Source organism: Cyprinus carpio, chromosome B13 (assembly GCF_018340385.1).
Source record: "Cyprinus carpio isolate SPL01 chromosome B13, ASM1834038v1, whole genome shotgun sequence".
Taxonomy (NCBI): Eukaryota; Metazoa; Chordata; class Actinopteri; order Cypriniformes; family Cyprinidae; genus Cyprinus; species Cyprinus carpio.
The window spans coordinates 4,004,795-4,025,846 of record NC_056609.1 but is presented as its reverse complement, the minus strand read 5'-3'; the positions used below and the strand labels follow the sequence as shown (position 1 = coordinate 4,025,846).

Sequence of the window (21,052 nt, the reverse complement as noted above, 5' to 3'; positions counted from 1 at the left end):
ATTGGTTCCCGGGACTTGCATATAATTTAAGTTAAAAAAAAAAAAGAAATTGCAGCCACATTTAAATGCAGGTGTGTAAAATGTCAGAGTGCACAAAGATTTACTGTGGCGTGTGATGCTGAGGTCGCGACGTGCAAGCATTTATTCTTATTTGTTTTATCTTCATTACAAATCTTGTTTGGTTTTATTTTGGATAATTGCATGTAAAAAAATAATTTACGTTGTAAGGCATATGCAAAATGTGAATTAATATTCATATTCAAGTGTTTGTGCGGAAAAATATTAATGCGCATTCATGACGGGGATGAGCCCTCTCGATCACTTGAATTTTTCCTGATAATGAATTAACTTAAAATTGTGAGAAGTCTCACATACATGAGAAATATATCTACAGAAAGCTTGAAATGTCTTTTTAAACGAATCAATTCAAAATGAAAGCATTATGTAATCTGTGAAGGTTGTATTTCTCTTTAAAGGAAGAGTCCATGTGGAGAGAGAGTCAGCACTATGAATTTCATCTTGCAGCCGACAAGAAAACATTTGTTTATTAATAAATAATTAAAATGTCTCCTTTTTCACAATTATTAGGCTACTTCTCTGCCTGTGCTTTGTGTGTCAAACTTAATGCATGTGCTTGAGCGGTGGAATATATTAAGGCTCATTATGGATTATAGAGGCGTAAATTTAATATAAACCTCGCGATTAGTTGAATAATGCAACGAATAATGACAAAATGAACGACTAGTAACTAGAAAAATCTTACGTGGGAGGCAGATCTATTAAATACCCTCTGACCATCTCTGCTAAAGTTTTTAAAGCATTTTATACCGCGTTTTGCATAAATTCTGCTTTCAGAGCGGTCTGTAATGGAGGGAGATACCTTACCAATGATTTTTCCTCTGAACACAAAAACGCAAAATTTAAATAAATTTAATATTTTATGTTTTTGAGAAGGGCACCCTTCTCTGCAGATATATTCTTGCTTCTGGTTTGTGCATGTGTAAATGGCTCAAATGGTCTTCAAAACTCAAAATATTTTTTGTCACGTCTGTAAGCATATGTAGTCCCAAATCTAAATAGCCTATAAACATGTTTTCATAGACGTATACTTACTGATGTCTGGACCTCTGTTTGGGATTTAAGAAAAACATAAAGAGATGGTTCAATTATTGGTTTGAATAGGTTTACATTCTGTGGAGAATGTATATTTCATATTCTAAAAAAAATATTGGTTTATATGAACTAAAATTAACTGCAACACCGTTGTCTTATAATTATAACAAATTATCAATTGATAATTTAATCATTAGTTATCTTATTTGTGAAATGGAGCGTTTGCGAAGGCTTTGAAGACCAGCGAAAGCCTATCCGCCGCAGCTAGCTCCCGCTTTCACAGCGCATTCGTGACTCACACCTGCAAACGGACCCAACACTTTCGCAAAGGGGCCCCAAAGGAAACATTCAAGTCTGCCTGAAGGAAGACTTACTTTCACTGTAAGTTATGCGGTTCCAATCGAGGTTAAAGAGAGAGAGAGAGAGAGAGAGAGAGAGAGCAACTAGTGTAGAGGCTATTCTTAAACTTTGTACTCATTACTTGAAGTCCAAATCCAAACACCGAAGCCCAACTTAACTCTCAGTGTTTCTTTCATTGAAAGTAAGGCTATCCTTTTATTTATTCACAGGCTACAGTGCTGGTCATCAAATTAATTAGAATATCATCAAAAAAGTTGAATTATTTCACTAATTCCATTCAAAAAGTGAAACTATGGTATGTTATATTTCACTATATCATTACACACAGACGATATAGTGGTTGTAAAGGGTGGTATGTTCTGGTGTAATGTTTGATGAGTATTAAACGGACAACTAAGGCAATGTCCAAATTCCGTATGTCGGGATAAATGTTAATGACACTGTGACAAGTTGCAAGTGAGATTTGAAGACACCCTGGTGCCACACTCGTAAATCAGCTAATTCCTCAAAACCCCCCACAACCACCTGAAAGGACTTTTAAAATGGTCTCTCAGGATAGTTTTGTAGGCGACACAATCATGGTGGAAGCGCGCGGTACTTGACAGAGTTGTCCAAAAGATGACCATTGGACACCTTGGACAAGGAGGGCAAGACACAAATGGTCATTGCCAAAAGAGGCTGGCTGTTCACAGAGCTCTGTGTCCAAGCACAGTAACAGGAAGTGCGAGGGCACAGTAAAAGATGTGGTAGAAAAAATGTACAAGCAATAGGGATGAACCGCACCCTGGAGAGGATTGTGAAACCAACCCATCCAATGTGGGGAAAAGAAAAAAAAAAAGAAAAATTTTGTACAAACCAACAAAGAGGTGGAGTTGAAGCTGGGAGTCCAGTGCTTCAAGAAACCACTACGCACAGACGTATGCAAGACATGGGTTTTCAGTCGTGTCGCATTGCTGTTGTCAAGCCTTCGTCGAAACAATAGAACAACGTCAGACGCATCTCGCCTGGGCGAAAGACACAAGGACTGGACTGCTGTGCTGGAGTGCGCTCCAAGTTTTATGTTCTCTGATGAAAGTAACTTTTGCATTTTTGTCCTACCCCCCCTTTGGAAATCAGTGGTCCCATAGTCTGGAGGAAGCGAGGAGAAGGCACACCAATCATGTTGCTTGAGGTCCAGTGTAAAAGTTCCTCCACAGTCAGTGATGGTTTGGGGTGCCATGTCCATCCTGCTGGTGGTTGTTCCACTGTGTGTTTCTCGGTCCAAGGTCAACCGCAGCTGTATTCCCAGGAAGTTTTACGCGCACTTCATGCTTCCATGCTGCTGACCATAATTAGTGGAGATGCAGATTTCAATTTTCCAAACATGCCTTGGGCCCTGTACTACAGTGCCCAAGCTACCCAGTATCCTGGTTAAAGTGACCCATGGTAGCCTGTATGTAATGGGCCAGCAACCTCGACCTGAACTTACAACCCATAGGAAATCTATGGGGTATTGTGAATGAGGAAGATTCGATATTGCCAGACCCAAGAAGGCGAAGAGCTGAAGGGCACATAGCGCAACCTTGCTCTCAATAACACCCTTAGCAGTGCAAGCTGATCGACTCCATGCCAACCTCCCATTGCTGCAGTAATTCAAGCAAAAGGACCCCAAATAAGTATTGGAGTGCTGTACATGCTATACTTTTCAGGTCATATAACTTTTCCGTTGGTCAAGATTTCTAAAAATCCTTTCTTTTGTATTGGTCTTAAGTAATATTCTAATTTTCTGACATACTGAATTTGGGATTTTCCTTTAGTTGTCAGTTATAACCATCAAAATTAAAAGAAATAACCATTTGAAAATATCAGTCAGTATGTAATAATCAATATCATATACAATTTTCAACTCTATTTGACTTGAAGTAGGGAAATAAATAAACTTTTTGATTGTATATCTAAATTATACTTACCAGCACCTAGTACTATGGTTGAAATAATATTTTTATTTTCAAAAACTTTAATGTTGCCATTGTTAGAAAAGACATTGCTATTATTGGCGTTTTCAATAGACCTTTCAGTTGTTATGCTTTAAACTCCTATGCCCATTTGGAATTTCACAGTATATTCCACCTCCTAAATCACTAACCTTTCAAGTTCACAATTACATGGTCAAAATTTACCTCAGGCCCATGGCATTTTTTTAAATGACATTATATTTATTATTTGATTATTTTTAGAAGAATTGGATCCTACATAAATAGGTGAATCAAAACAAATACGACAAATATTTGGATCGTCCCTTATTTTTTCACTTGATTTTCTCTACAAAGAATAAACATGATACACATATTCTTACATTCATAGAAATTAATTTAAGGCAATTAAAACCTTTTTTTTTTTTTTAACTTCAATAACTATTAAACTGAGTTTATAAGCGTTTCAACTGCTAATTTGTCACAGCGTGCATGTTAAATAGCCCTAAATTGAACTTGTGTTAACAATATCATTATCACTAACAATATAGAATAGAATTTTTTTTTATAACCAACACAATTTCCTGTATAAAATTGGGACAGCAACAACCTTTTATATCAAACATTTTTTTAAAGCGTCCACATCTGAGGCACGCTGGGAGCGGTATCTGCAACATAGCTCTGTCGAAGTGAATGTGCTGCACAAAGTCCGTTTCAGATGCAAAAAAAAAAAAAAAAAAAAAAAACCCTGATGTCTTAGATTAGACCCAGACTCTGCTTCCTAGATATAATATTATAATTAGCTGTTAACCCACATAAAAAATTTTAACCGATTAACGCCTATTTCGTTTGCTGCATTTTTTTTTTTAAACACGCAAAAAATTATTAAGTTGGTGAGTGGAAAAATATTAAGTCATGTATAAGTTTCCATTTTATAACTGCAGAAATAATAACGGCGGGCCTAATATGTATATGTGCCAAACAGATATTTTATAGTTCCCTTCACTTACAACAAATCCTTTAAATTTAACACTTCATCAGCGCAGAACAAGAATTTAAAATATATACCTTCTAAATGGATAAATAAATAAAATAAAATAGAATTGCAATCTATAATAACTATAAGCTTATTCTATAAACCAAAAAAATTACACTAAATGATAATAATTGTAAAGTGAAACATAAGGTACGGTTGCCTCTCTCGCATTTCGTGAGAAAGCCAAACGTTTCCAGATGCCATGATGTTTCCCATGGGAAGCTAACCTATTATATCCTAGGTAAATAGGCGTTGGTAGTTCTAGCGTCTTTCATTATCGACGCAAAAAAAATCGCAATATGCCAAAGTGGACTCGCTTGCTCCAGCGCTCGTATGACTCAGTGAGCGGCTGCTGCTGTGTCCAATCGAATATGTGCGCGTGAGGCACCATTGCATCAACAGCTGAAACAGAAACTACTACTCATACTCCATTTTTGGTCACCTCAGTAAAAGCATAATTCAAAAATGGCAAGTGTAACAAGTTTGAAAAACATATTAGACAAAGGAATGGATTAATAACCAGTGTTAATAAGAATTATTGCTCATTGCTGGATCATTCTCCTTTCCCGCTCTACGCATATGGAACCCTGAATATTGTTTGTTAAAAAACCAAGAAGAACCGGAAAATGAAAACATTTAGCTTTTCATCCGTATGGGTATAGACATCACGAACCCGGGGTATAATCCCGGCAGAACCGCTTCACTCCCTCCGCGATACGGAACTCGACTCTGTGATTGTCGGAGATTCCATCGTCCGACACGTCCGTGCTTACTTTAGCCGAAGGTAAAGTACACACTCACTTTGTTTCCCCTGGTGCCCTGTGTTCTCGATGTTTCGGCGCAGATACCCACGAATCCTAAAGGCCACGAGAGCCCCTAAATGGTCGTGCTTCATGCCGGGGTTCACGACACCACCAAGAGCGGCAGACGGAGACGCTGAAGAAGGCACTTTTAGGAGCCTGAATCGAGAAGACGGTTCGCAGCACGACTCGCGCTGGTGACATCATCGGTGTCATTACCACTGCCCACGTTATCGACAAGGACACGAAAGGTTCAGTAGACTTTTTTTTGCTCTAAATGAACGGTTATGGTCATGGTGTAAAGAACAGAAACTGCTCTTTGTTAATAATTGGAATCTTTCCTGGGAGAGTCCTAGGCTTTTTCACGCTGATGGCCTGCACCACCCAGCAGAGGTCGGAGCGCTGGATTCTCCTCTCGGACAACATCTCCAATGACTCTACACTCTATTTTGACTATAAGCCAGTTTCTCACATAACTGCTATGATGGCTTTTGTTCTACCCGCTTAATGTTAGAAGTACTTGCGGGGTGGCTGTCCAATCTATTACGACTGTTGTCTGTTCCCTCGAATAGTGAGGTCAAAATATAAATGTATGTAGGATCTAGAAAAAATCTTATCGTGATTAAACCAGAAAAACGGTTAAAATTACTGAACAAGAACTATTTCTAAAGTTTGGGGCCTCATAAACATTAGATCACTCAAACCCAAAGCAGGGTATTGTAAAGCGAATGAATCACAGATAATAGATTTTGATGTACTCTGCTTTACTGAAACCTGGCTAAAACCAAATGATTATAATTGGTCTAATGAGTCTTAACTCCACCAAACTACTGTTATAAAGCATGAGCCCCGTCCAAAACTGGTCGTGGGGTAGGTGTTGCAGACAATCTATTGTGATATTCTCAATATTTACCCAGAGAAAACAGGATACAGGTTTAAATCATTTGAAATGCTGTATGCTTAATGTTACACTGTCAGATATGCAAAAGAAATCTATCGTATCTCTTGCTCTGGCTGCTGTGTATAGACCACCAGGGCCGTATACAGAATTCCTAAAGGAATTTGCAGATTTCCTTTCAGACCTATTGGTTACTGCTGATTTTCGGAGATTTTACCATTCACATTGATAATACAAAAAATGATGCATTAGGACTTTGCTTTATTACTGACTTATTAAACTGTTTTGAGTAAAGCAAATGTCACCAGTCCCACTCATTGCGTTTTAATCATAAGCTCGTAATTTAATTATATTGCATGGAATCAATTCTTACTGTGATATAGATATCGTCCCTCAAAGTGATGATGTTACTGACCATTTCTTCTTTGTATCGTGCATTCTGCGTATTGAGATGATTGATACCTATGGCTGGCTCCGCGTTATCGTTCCGGGCAGAAACTATTGCTCCAGCCACCAAAGACAAGATTAGCAAATAACCTGCCTGAGTTATCTCACTGCTCTGTGTACCCAGTAAATACAACATGAACTAGACGAAATTGACTGGACAACATGGGGGACTATCTTCTCTAATACACTCTAATACTCAGTCTTGAACGCAAAATGGAGAAAAACTAAAACTTGGAAGTTTTTAGAATTGCGTGGAAAAAACCAGTATGGCTATCTATAGACAGTCTCTAAAAACTGCCAGGGCCGAGCATATCCACAAACTCATAGAAAATAACCAAAACAATCCAAGGTTTTTATTTAGCACAGTGGCTAGATTAAGAAATAACCAGACACCACCGATCTAAATATTCCCTCACAGTTAAATAGTAATGACTTAATGAATTTCTTCACTGATAAAATAGATAACATCAGAAATACGATAACAAATGTAGATTCTACAGCGTCTAATACTTTAGTTTAATCCATCGCACCCAAAGATAAACTGCAAGTGCTTGTACAACCATAGGACAGGAGGAGCTAAATAAACTAATCCACTGCATCTAAACCCAACAACATGTTTATTAGATCCTGTACCCACTACATTACTGAAAGAGTTGTTACTGTAGCAGAAAAAATGCTTCTCATTATTATTAACTCGTCGTTATCTTTAGGTCACGTCCCAAAACCATTCAAGCTGGTGGTTATTAAGCCTCTTATTAAGAAAAGCCACAAACTAGATCCTAGTGAACTGGCAAATTACAGACCCATTTCAAATCTTCCATTTATGGTCTAAAATTTTAGAAAAAGATTGTGTATGCTCAATTGTGCTCCTTCCTACAAAAAATTATCTCTATGAAGAATTTCAGTCGGGTTTCAGGCCCCTCATAGCACAGAAACTGCACTTGTTAAAATAACAAATGACTTGCTTCTTGCGTCAGACCAAGGCTGCATCTCATTGCTAGTTTTACTTGATCTTAGTGCTGCGTTCGACACCATAGATCAAGACATACTCAGAAATAGATTACAAAACTTTACAGGTATCCAAGGGCAGGCATTAATAAGATCCAAACCCTACCTATCCGATCGCTACCACTTTGGTTTATCTAAATGGGGAGTCATCTCATTCATCACCAGTAAAATATGGAGTGCCACAAGGATCTGTCCTAGGTCCTCTGCTATTTTCAATATACATGTTGCCACCTTGGTAATATCTTAGAAAATATGGGATCAGTTTCCACTGTTATGCTGATGATACTCAACTATATATCTCAAGGAGACCAGATGAAACTAACAGAGTGTAAAAAATGTAAAAGATTGGATGATCAATATTTTCTCCTATGAAAGTTCAGATAAGAGAGAGATATTACTTATTGGACCAAAAAAACACATTACACAGAATCTCGTAGATTACAATTTGCAATTAGACGGATGTACTGTTACAGTACTTCCTCCTACAGTCAAAAATCTGGGTGTTATATTAGACAGCAACTCGTCTTTTGAAAATCATATTTCCCATGTTACAAAAATAGCATTATTCCGTCTTAGAAACATTGCCAAGCTACGAAACATGTTACCTGTTTCTGATGCAGAAAAGCTAGTTCATGCATTCATGACCTCTAGACTGGAACCATTGTGTAATGCACTGCTAGCTGGTTGTCCTGCATCCTCAATAAAACAAGCTACAGGTAGTCCAAAATGCACCGCGGCTAGAGTCAAGTCAAGTCAAGTCGCCTTTATTTATATAGCACTTTAAACAAAAAAAGATTGCGTCAAAGCAACTGAACAACATTAATTAGGAAAACAGTGTGGTCAGTAATGAAAAATGACAGTTAAAGGCAGTTCATCATTGGAATTCAGTGATGTCATCATCATGCAGCTCAGTTCAGTTTTAAATCGTAACTGTGCAATAATTTGCAATCAAGTCAGCGATTATCGCTGTAAAATGAAGTGTCCCCAAACTAAGCAAGCCAGAGGCGACAGCGGCAAGGAACCAAAACTCCATCAGTGACAGAATGAAGAAAAAACCTTGGGAGAAACCAGGTAAGAGGCAAGAGTCCTTACAGGTCAAGAAAATATGATCTATTACCCCAATTTTACAGTCTCTACTGGCTACCTATTAAGTTCCGTATCATTTACAAAATATTATTACTTACTTATAAAGCCCTTAATGGTTTAGCTCCTGCGTACCTAACTAGTCTTCTACCACGCTACAATCCATCACGCTCCCTGAGTTCACAAAACGCTGGACTTTTGGTAGTACCTAGGATAACAAAGTCCACTAAAGGAGGTAGAGCTTTTTCGCATTTGGCTCCCAAACTCTGGAATAGCCTTCCTGATAATGTTCGGGTTTCAGACACACTTCCTCTGTTTAAAATCTAGATTAAAAACAATCTCTTTGGGCCAAGCATTCAAATAATGCATCTCATAATTTTGGACTGCAGTTAATCTGATCAAATGTGCATTATTACTCTTTAGCTTGGGTTAAAACTAATTAATTTTACTTGGCTTGAACTGCAACTATGCTAATTATGTCTCTATTTGTTTCTTTCTGTTTTAGGTAAACCTAGGATTTTACACAAGCTCCAGTCTGGATCCAGAACACCTGAGAAGAGATGATGCCAACCCCTCAGAGGATCTTCAGATGATGCTAACCATGAAAAACACATACAGAACTACCCACATTTTGCTATAACGTTTGATTCCATAAGTGCTGTTAATAGTGTTAATCATCTGTTTGTTACATCTTTTATTGATTTTTCTGAACATTTCTGCCGTATGCACATAAAACTGACAGTCCCCCACTGATAAGCTACTCCCTAAATAGGTGTAGAATCTAATTTTCTGTAAAGTTGCTTTGCAATGATTTGTATCGTAAAAAGCACTATACAAAAAAACTTGAATTGAATAATATATATATATTATATATATATATATATATAGTATATATAGATATATATCTATATATTATATATATATATATATAGGGCCTTATATTTAATGACTGTTTAATAACAATAGCATCCATAAGATCCTTTGTGTAAAGGTCTCTTATTTTTTGATGAGTAGACTGTAGCCTAACACTGTAGCCTACGTTTTGAAATTAACTCACTGTAAAAAAAAAAAAATGCTTTTTAAAGATGTTACAATGTTATATCATAATGTTATTGCTGTTTTACTTCCTCCTTTTATCTCATTTTACAATTACATTCATTTTGCAATCCGTCCCTTTGCGCCACCTGGCGGTAGTTTTTCGCGAATGATTTTAAAGAATATGACTGCAGTTAACACTGCGGCCCACATGTATAATATACAGTTATTATATATTTCTTTCTATAGCCACTTCTTTGTAATGTCTATTAAATGTTGTGCTCATTTAACACAATGACTTATCTTTTGGGGGGGTAATTTCTCAGCCAAAATGTTTTGCAATTAATTTGTGTTTAATTAGACTAATTAATCTGCACTGCCAAAAGGATTTTTTTGTTTTTTTACATATATTTATTGCTTTGATTTTAAATAAAAACAGCGCATCAGTTGCAGCGCGGCTGACACAGAGAGCGCTAAGCTGCCTGCGTACTGCTCAGATTCTCCAAAATGGCGTTACGCTGATGTGGAGTGACACAGAAAGAGACAAATTGTTGAATAAGTCGTTTATTTTTGTAGTATTCGCGTACAAAAAGTATTGTCGTCGCTTCATAATGTCACGGTTGAACCACTGATGGAAGATGGACTATTCTGACAATGCTTTTCATACTTTTCTGGACCTAGACAGTGTATTTTTACTTGACAGGTCTATGGGACAGTCACAACCTTCCCTGTTTTCATCCATTTAATTACTAATTAATGTTACAATGCAAAAGTTTACAGGGAAAGCGCAAGAAGTTTGTGATTCTCTTCCTTTAGAAGAAAGTGTTCAATATGAGACTGTGAAAAATGCGATTCTCTGTGCCCTATGAGTTAGTGCCTGAAAGATATAGACAATGGTTTCGTACCACAAAAAAAATCTGCTTCCCAGACATATGTACGTTGAGTTTGCCCACGAGAACGGTTATACTGTTTGATCGATGGTTAAAAGCGTGTAAAGTCAAAAACTATCAATCTTTGTGTGAAAACTTTTGCTCATTGATGAGTTCAAGAATTGTGTTCCGGAGCGTTACTGCTTTGTACCTAATAACCAGAAGGTTAGTACTGTGCAACAAGCGGCTGTCTGGTCAGACGAGTATAGCATTAATTTCATAAACCTGTGTTTGTTTGTTCAGCGTCCGAGGGGACTAATGGGATACACCTCACAAAGAGAGAATTAAGTTAATTCTTTGACTTTAAAATCAGCCCTAATTCATCTAGCCCGAAAACTCGTAAGGAATGTGGCTATTGTCACAACAATGGGACATATTATCGCTGAGTGTCGAATTTTAAAACGAAAGCAAGATTTAAAACGAAAGCCGCGTCAGGATGGTTCAATTCAACCTCGCGGGTCAGTTTTAGTAAAAGTTGTCTCAGCAGCCCACGACTTCTGTAGCTCCTGACGAGTGTTTTCAACCTTTTGTGTTATTTTGTGAAAAAGTAGTGTTTCGAAGTCGAACGAAGCTTTTACAGGTTTGGACTGGACATGGGGGGTAAGTGATGTTACATGACAAAATGCTTTCATTTTGGGGGTTGGGTGGAGTATCCCTTTACTCCTTTTAAAGGAACAATTTTTAAATGAAAGCAAACTTCTCCCTGGCTGGATTTATAGATTAATTTTTTAAGAAATGAGGTTTATGCATTTCTCCCGAAAGGCGCATCCAATAGGCTATAGACATCTCTGTTAAAGTTTTTTAAACACATTTATATGCGTTCGCATAGGAATTTGTGCTTTCAGATGTCGGTCCATAAACAGAGAGAGGTCAACATCCTTAACATTGCTTTTCCTCTAAAACACAAAAAATGAAAACTGAAATAAAACTGATATTTTGTGTTTTGTGAATGGTCAACCCTTCTCCATTCTGCAGATATTGTTGCTTCTAGTTTGTCCAATTGTTAATCACAGAAAGGGTCAACAAAACTCAGGTCTTTTTTTTTCATATCAAAGAGAAAGAGATTCACACCTTTATGTCAACCCCCACGATGAAGCTAACTACCCCCAAACCTCAACCTCCTCCAGCTGGACTGAATTCATTCACACTACTGGTTGCTGATCGTGTAAAATGGACATGCTCTATCTAAAAGAAAAAAAATGGTGTAACAAACATACCGAACTACTCACTTCTCACTTATCAATAATAAAAAAACAGTGTCACAATGCAGATAATTTTTGTGTGTTATTATAGTGTTCAAATGGCTGATCTTATATAGGCTTAAGATTTTTTTTGATATATATAATGAACAGCTGCAGTGAGCATGCTGCTTTTTGCTGGCTGCTTTTGATGAATAGCCTACAGTAAAACTAACTTATAGCACCGATGATAATAGCACTGATTATTTGTACAACCTCACATAAAAATTATTAATTGAAAAAAAGAAATATATAATATATTTGCTGTAATAATACACAACTTTTTAAAAGTTGTTTTCTTAAATATGAACCAAAGTGCGATCATATTTTATAAGTCTTACTGTCATTATTAAACCTTCATGGATACAGTTTTACATGTATTCTGTAGCTATTTTGAATATAAACCCATTGTTTCAGACACAGCGAAGCTAACACTGCACCTGATTTTAGAGCTTTGCATTTCAGCCTGAGCTCAACGTGTCCCTGTTCACGCAGACGAGACGGCAAGCGCATCTTGTTTGTTTCTCTATTTTACAAACAGAACAACATTTTGTTGATACTGTGAGTGCACACAAAAATAAGGGTAGACCTTTTACAGTTCCGAATTAAGTATTGTTTCTTATCTATTATGAGCAAAGATGACGGTGTAGCCTACTGTTTTCACCTGAAACAAAATTAAGTGATTGCGCTGGCACCTCATGCATTAAGCGCGCTTCAGCTTTCCACACAAATACTTAGATATACAGCGCACTTTTTATCTAGGTTAAAAGTTTAAGCTAACATTGTACTATGCTTTAAGAATTTAATATCTACAGATATTTTTTTTAAGCAAGTTGTGATTATTTGAGAATGCTAAATTGATCAAACGTGATCAGCTCAGCTGTCTTCCTGCTATCCGTTTGGGTCGTCACTAAAAACAACAACAACTTGAATTTAAACAAAACAAATAAATTTGTTCCAAACACATTTTTGCAAATAACTTCATTACTGAGGAACCCATAAGCGTAATATAAAACTTTGCAATTAAGGCAAACAACCCATGAACCTATCATTTTAATGTCTAGCAACAGCAGTGTAATTATGAAGCAAAAAAAGGAGAGAAAAACGACACGGCTCCAGTCGGACAGGTTGGCAGGGCGAGAATACTGGTAAGCTGTCGGCCAAGGGCCCTGCTTTGGGCCTGGAAATGAATGTTTCTGAATCAGGGGTTATTCTCTAATTAAATGAGAAATTCTTAAGTTTTAATTTTGTTGTCTAATTAAATTTTTTAAATAATTTTTTTTACATTTTATCGGATTGCCCCAAGCTCTTGCACGCTGTATGCTAAACCATATTATTATTCTTATTTAAAAATGTTTCATTAGTCTTCGTAAACACGTTTTAATTAATACAAAGGAACGATAAAAAGTGATCAATTTCTTAATTCAGAGACATAATTTTCAGCATGTCATGGGCTTTGTATATGGGAATAATTGTGTTAATAAAGGCCAGATAACGAATAAGTGTGTGTGACCTGCTGAAACACATCAGCAAATGATTAAATGCAAGTTTCAAGCCTTTCATAATTTGTGGCATTAATCTGAGTGCCAAAATATGTTAGAATAAGGCCTAGCCTATAACACTCATCAATACGCCACATTTTCAATCGTTTTATTTTTTTTATGGCTAATGCACCCCTCCTTAAATATAATCTAAAACACTCCAAGTTAATATTCTACTTTTTGTATGATTTCTAGGCATTTTTCATGTCACTGTTTTAGCCTATTAATCTTGATTCTCACAACTTATTTTTTTAATTTTATGGTGGCGAGTCAGAGTAAATTGAGATGCGAATAGAGCGTGTCATGAACTTGCAGCTTGTACAAGAGGACCCAAAATTTTATGATGCATTAGGCTGCAGGCTACGACTATCACACGTTTAGTTTTAGTTTAAATTGAGATTAAAGACCCATCTCTTTAACCTGGCTTACACATAACACCCAATACGCTTCTAATATCAAATCCATTCCCAAGGATTTTAGGCTGCATTAATTAGGTAAACACCGGAACCAGGAACACTTCCCATAAACACCCAATGTACTTGCTAACATCGTTAGAAGATGGCATCTACGGCTAATCTTAGTCTGTTTTCTCTCTATTCCGAGCGTCACCGTAGCACCAGATCCAGTCTGTATCCAGATCAGATGGTCCCCCTGCAGTCACCCAGATCCAGTACGTATCCAGAGGACCTCTACAGTCTGTGGCCAAAAGTTTTGAGGAATTACATAAATATTGGAAATTGAAAAATTTGCTGCTTAAGTTTTTATAATAGCAACTTTGCATATACTCAGAATGTATGAAGAGTGTCAGATGAATTGCATATTCCCTTCTTTGCCATGAAATTACCTTAATCCCAAAAAAACCTTGCCACTGCATTTCATTGCTGCATGTGCATTAAAGGACCCTGCTGAGATCATTTCAGTAATCATCTGTTAACTCAGGTGAGAATGTTGACGAGCACAAGGCTGGAGATCATTATGTCAGGCTGATTGGGTAGAATGGCAGACTTGGACATGTTAAAAGGAGGGTGATGCTTAGAAATCATTGTTCTTCCATTGTTAACCCTGGTGACCTGCAAAGAAACGCTTGCAGCCATCAATTGCATTGCATACAAACATGGCTTCACAGGCAAGGATATTGTGGGCTACACCAAGATGGCACCTAAATCAACCAATTATAGGTTTCATCAAGAACTTCAAGAAAGAGGTTCAATTCTTGTAAAGAAGGCTTCAGGGCATCCAAGAAAGTCAGGCAAGCACCAGGATCGTTCTCTCTAAAGAGGATTCAGCTGCGGGATCGGACTGCCACCAGTGCAGAGCTTGATCAGGAATGGCAGCAGGCAGGTGTAAGCGCATCTGCACGCACAGTGAGGCGAAGACTTTTGGAAGATGGACTGGTGTCAACGAAGGGCACAGCAAAGAAGCCACTTCTCTCCAAAAAAAACCATCAGGGACGATTGATCTTCTGCAGAAAGTATTAGTGAATGGACTGCTGAGGACTGGGGCAAAGTCACTATTCTCCGATGAAGCCCCTTTCCGATGTTTGGGGCATCTGGAAAAAGGCTCTATCGGAGAAGAAAAGGTGAGCGTACCATCAGTCCTGTGGCATGCCAACAGTAAGAGCATCCGGTGACACCCATTCATGTGTGGGGTTGCTCCTCATCTCCAAGGGGAGTGGGCTCACTCACAATTCTGCCCAAAAACACAGCCATGAATAAAGAATGGTACCAAAACACCCTCCAACAGCAACTTCTTCCAACATCCCAACAACAGTTTGGTGAAGAACAATGCATTTTCCAGCCCGATGGAGCACCGTGCCATAAGGCAAAAGGGGAATAACTAAGTGGCTCGGGGACCAGAAATTTTGGGTCCATGGCCTGGAAACTCCCCAGATCTTAATCCCAATTGAGAACTTGTGGTCAATCCTCAAGAGGCGGGGGGGACAAACAAAACCCCTCTATTTCTGCCCCCAATCCAAGAAGTTATTATGAAAGAAGGGTTGCTATCAGTCAGGATTTGGCCCGAAGTGGATTGAGAGCATGCCCAGTCGAATTGCAGAGGTCCTGAAAAAGAAGGGCCAACACTGCAAATACTGACTCTTTGCATAAATGTCATGTAATTGTCGATAAAAGCCTTTGAAACGTATGAAGTGCTTGTAATTATATTCCAGTACAACACAGAAACAACGAAACAAAGATCTAAAAAGCAGTTTTTAGCAGCAAACTTTTCGAAAACTAATATTTATGTAATTCTCAAAATTTTTGGCCACGAATGTACAGCCCTGAATGTCAGTGGAGACCAGGACAACTAGATGAGCCCCAGATACAGATCCCCTGCAAAGACCTTGTCTCAGATGACCACCGGACACAAGACCACAGGAAACAGTTGAGTCCTCTGCACAATCTGACTTTGCTGCATCCTGGAATTGAACTGCTGGTTTCATCTGGCCAGAGGAGAACTGCCCCCCCCGACTGAGCCTGGTTTCTCCCAAGGTTTTGTCTCCTTCTGTCACCGATGGAGTTTTGGTTCCTTGCCGCTGTCGCCTCTGGCTTGCTTAGTTAGGGACACTTCATTAACAGCAATATCGTTGACTTGATTGCAAATGATTGCACAGATACTATTTAAACTGAACAGAGCTGCATGATGACATCACTGAATTCAATGATGAACTGCCTTTATCTGTCATTTTGCATTATTGGACACACTGTTTTCCTAATTAAGGTTGTTCAGTTGCTTTGACACAATCTGTTTTGTTTAAAGCGCTATATAAATAAAGGTGACTTGACACGTTTTGAAATTAACTTTCTATTCTGTTCTGGAATATGGGGCGGGAAGCAGCTGCTCATTTGCATTTAAAGAGAAAAACAGCCTGTTTCTGCTTCTGCTCAAAATGGGCATTTTCAAAATGATATAATAAATGATCTGTGGGGCATTTTGTGCTGAAACTTTATAGACATTCTGGGGACATCAGAGACTTATATTACATATTGTAAAAACGGGGCATAATATTCTCCTTGTCTTTAAGCCACTTTTAAGCCAAATGTTAGTATTTTAACTGCATTTTTCACCGTATTATAATGACATATGTAAACTCATCATATGCATGTTGTAACTTACCTGTCCCAGCAGCAGCAGCTGGTCAGCACACTTTTTTTGGTGTGTTCATAGCTGGATCGTTTCACTTCTTGTAGACGAACACGCTCCAACTGAAACCTCTAAATGAGAGAGAGAAAAGGATTTACAAGTCATTTTGTGTTCCGTAGATGAAAGTTCTGGGGATGCAAAAAAAAAAAAAAAAGATTTTGATGAACAGTATTTAGGGAACATGTCACAGAAAAACCATTTGTTTAAATGTGAATTGTGACTACAGCTATAACAATGCAGGGATGTCCACTAACTCCACTAATATTTGCACAATTGATAAAACCCCTAGCAGCAGCCATTAGAAAAAATTACAATATTATAGATAACAGTTCAGACAATATTAACCATAAAATATCATTACATGCAGACAACATCCTACTTTATGTACAGAATCCAGAGAAATCGCTTACAGAACTCAGTCACATTCATTAACGCCCATTCAACTATATCTGATTACTCCATGAACTGGAATAAATCAATAATCCATCCATTAAATAAAAAATTTGAATCAACCCAAAACGAAAAACAACCAATTCAAAATAGGCAACATCTACTTTCAATTCAATTCTCTCCATATGTTTCAGACCTGTTTCCTCTTAATTTCACCTCAGCATTAAAAACAACAGAAAATTACTTAAAATACTGGAGTATCTTGCAAGAATTGAAAAGAAACATTACAAAAAAATATTATCATCTAGCAGCTCAGTTACATCATTTAACCAAATTACTCAATAATAATCACTTTCAAAACCCATGGATACAACTTGAACAATCAGAAGCATGCAAGGAAATTCAAATATCTGACACTATCTAGCTTCAACAATTACCATTAAAAACATATCTAAATCTTAACAAAGAAATCCAGACGACACCAACAGTCTGGTGGAAAAACGAACACACTATCTGGTCATTCTTTTTCATACACATATTGTACTCACAAACTATGGAATAATCTAGATTTTACTATCACTAAACTCCCACTCGCAAATAAAAACTTGGATGGAGGAAGAGCATTATATATTTAACATCACCTATACATGAACAACAACTTTTGTGAACAACTTAAAAAAAAAAAATCTTAAAAATCAAATTTTCTATTAGATACAAAAAGAGTTCAATCTAGGGCGATGGGCAATTTTCCAATTATATCTATTAATTCAAACTTAATGTTTTGCCCAAATTTGTTTTCGCGGAATCGCGGAATCATGATTTTGAACTGAAATATAACCAGATGTTAGAATACGACACTTTGACAACATGCCATGATAACGTTAAGAGGAACCCACTGACATGTGACGAAACTCATATCGCTAGGTCACATTCCCACAGAATGCTGTGCTGACAAAGATGCAACGTGGGTGCAAGTGGAATAGGAAAAAAATGCAAGATGATGTGAGTTGAACTTCTTTTAACTTGAGCGCTGTGTATTTAGAATGCCATTTCATACATGAGACCCTGCAAAAAAGCCAAGCAACAACAGTCAAATGCGTACATGTTTACATGAAAAATTAATGGAAAAGCAGTGCAAGTCGGATAAAAAAAAAAAACTGTAAAGAACTACTACGTAGTCTGATATTCATTGTTACAGGCTTCTTAAAGCTGCTATTCATTGTTTTTACAGAAACATTTACAGTTGATAATAGTCTATCTGGTGTATTAGTCAGGGTGATACAGTAAATACGCAATATTGGAGTACTACATATCTTTTCATACCTCCCCAAAGAAACTACTGTATACAGGTTCATAATTAATATGAAAAAATGCCATAATGTATAAATAATTCTTAAGTGTAGGTCTGGTAACACACTAGTAATGACTCAAGTATTACCCCAAATCTTCAGAAGGAATTACTAATTATTTGATCAGTATTCCAAAGTGAAATATAGCTGCAAGCAGCGATGGCTGGCTCAAGCCATCAGCGCAAACACCACCCCTGTGCATCAGGTAAACTGTGCCCAGCGGGCACAGCATTTACAGTAACCTCGGCACTCAGGTTTTAAGGGTAGTACCGGCAATAACAGGTTAATCGAAAGCATCAAGACTTTGAAATCACATACACAGAAACAATATTTCATTAAGAAAGTGAAATTGAAAAATGATAATAAACTATTTATTCGAACCCTTGCTATTTTCTATTCTAAAGGAAAAGTCTTGGCTATGGAACCATCTGTAATAGAGTAGTGGATGCAAATAAAGTCATGCCTTTTATTTTTTCCCCTGTTTGCTATTTCACATTCTGTCACTGAAAACGTTGTGGCTAAGACACAGAAGGTAACTGAAACAATGTGGTTTAAGTCAAGGTGATAATTAGGGGTCCAAGCACATTGGTTTTTGTGTAGATGATGCTGCAGTAGTTACACAATGAACGTGTCTCTTTCAAAGTAAATTATGAGTCCTTATGTGGAGTACTATTACATGCACAACATGAAAATAGATAACTAATATAGTGTCCCTTCTACACTTTTTCAGTAATGTGATAACTTGAGAAATATGTTGTCAATACAATTAAAATAAAGTAATGGTATTTAGGAGATGAGAGCGTTTGCATAAAAACGATATTGGGCTTTATTAAAGTTATGAAAAAAAAGAATGAAATGAATGTTTATGCATTTTTTATTAGCACATAAATGAAATTTTCAAGTCTTTGAACAGATCTTGAAGTATTTGCTATCCTGTGGCGCATCGAGTGGCACAATATCTAGCATTGTGGCCTTCTTTATGGAACACATTATGGAAAGGGGCCAATATTTTTTGAATGATTATAAAAACTTCATTACTGATGTAGTTTATGATTATATACCCAACATTAAAATCTAATTTGACGATACTGTATCTTATTGCATGCTTAATCATGAGTTTAATTTCCAATTTACATTTTTAAGCAGTGTTGAATGATTACCTATGTGACGTTGCTAACTTTTTTTTGTTTTGTTTGTTTTAATTTATTTTTTTTTTTTTTTAGGATTACATTTAAAAACAATTAGCCTACTTCAACAAGAACATTTTAAGCAGCTTGAACAAAACCGTGAAATATTTATTCACAGACCACTGTAACTGTCTATAATCTATAAAAAACAAATTGATTAATGAACCAAATAAAAGTGTGTACACCAGTTAAATTGGACGATAAAGGAAATTGCTAACAAGAGTTATAGTGCATGGTTTTAAGTGGCTCTATGCCTTGAGGGCGTCTGTGTGTTTTGTGTATTCTGCTTGTGCTAGAATTTGAGATTTGTAGTCATTAAGTAAAATGTAACAAAGTCATCGATTTAGTTAAATATAGATAATTTCTTGTTAGAGCAAAATAATAATAATAATAATAAATAATAATAATAATAAATACATGATACATACACACTAAAAAAAAAAAAAAAAAAAGCCACGCTAAGACGACTGATGGTTCTGTTTTATAGATTAAAATTGAGACAGAAAGCAGCTGGTAATGCAGTCACTTTTATATTCAAATCAGCATCATGATCACTTCAGAATTTATTTCTCAACACTTTAACTGGCTGTTTTCGTTTATATTCGCCACGTATTAGGTATTGAAATAATATTGTACGCGATTTTGTTCGTTCTTGCGACGAAAACCAGAATCAGGTCTCTGAAAGCCTCGAGGAGACGCTGGTATTCTGCCCTTAGACTGTCTCGCGCTGGCAAAAGTATTTCTTTTCACCAATTAAACAGCTCAAAACACACTGATTAGGTTTTCAGGCTCTTGTTTGTGTTCTGATGGGTGCATTGTGTGCATGTCGCGGTAATAAATTTGGTTGTAAAAAGCTCTTAAAACTATTAAAAATGCTGTTATTGTGAGCCGATGGGGAGAACTGTACGCGCTGACGCAGCGGTGATTTCTCTCTGGTTCTTTCTCCACTAGTCTGGCCAAACATCAGTTAGTAATGCGCTCTGAGCCGGGTAATACTACCATATGTTGGTTCAGCGTTGTCAGTGTGAATGAAAGTTGTATTTATTTGTCCCGGTTCTCGCCGAAAAAACATCACCGGTTTGGATCGCGCAGAGCAAGACGAGGTGATGGGCAGCCCTTAGACAAAGAATCTACACAAGCACTCTAAAACACTATTTTAATCTCTGCATATTTTCTTTCTATTGTTTTGTGTTAATTCAGCCGCTGTGTTTTAATGTAAACGGCTGTGTAGTTTCTGTATTTAGACTTTTTTCCCTTCAAGTGTTCAGAAGTCTCGCGCTGTCAGCAGGCTTGCAGCAAATATTCATTTTAACACTAACAAAACATCTGAATTTAGCCTCTTGGTTGTGCTAATTGGCGGATTGGGTGCAATCGCCGTATATTTTATTTTTAAAAGGTCTTAAAACAAGACTAAATCGTTTTGTTGTGAGCTCGTTGAGGACAGCACGCGCTTGTTCGGAGCGGTGATTTAATCTCTCGTCTATTCACTGTTCTCTGGCCATACACAATATTAATAAGCCCTTGAACCGCTAATAATAAGTAGTT

The 21,052-nt window shown here is 37.1% G+C and overlaps 2 protein-coding genes across 2 annotated transcripts in view; one reads left to right on the top strand and one right to left on the bottom strand.

Annotated features, from left to right (window-relative positions):
• Nucleotides 1–9,206, top strand: part of LOC122139497 (antigen WC1.1-like) — a 22,500-nt gene extending 13,294 nt beyond the window's left edge. The window contains exon 6 of the mRNA XM_042737654.1: nucleotides 9,203–9,206. Within this exon, the coding sequence (XP_042593588.1) occupies nucleotides 9,203–9,206 (4 nt within the window). The remainder of the gene's footprint in view (nucleotides 1–9,202) is intronic.
• Nucleotides 9,207–12,790: 3,584 nt separating this feature from the next.
• LOC109093671 (WD repeat-containing protein 11-like) overlaps nucleotides 12,791–21,052 on the bottom strand; it is an 18,225-nt gene continuing 9,963 nt past the window's right edge. The window contains exons 5-7 of the mRNA XM_042737627.1: nucleotides 18,029–18,036; nucleotides 16,555–16,652; nucleotides 12,791–12,809 (exon numbers count right to left, since the gene is read on the bottom strand). Coding sequence (XP_042593561.1) covers nucleotides 12,791–12,809; nucleotides 16,555–16,652; nucleotides 18,029–18,036 — 125 coding nt within the window. The remainder of the gene's footprint in view (nucleotides 12,810–16,554; nucleotides 16,653–18,028; nucleotides 18,037–21,052) is intronic.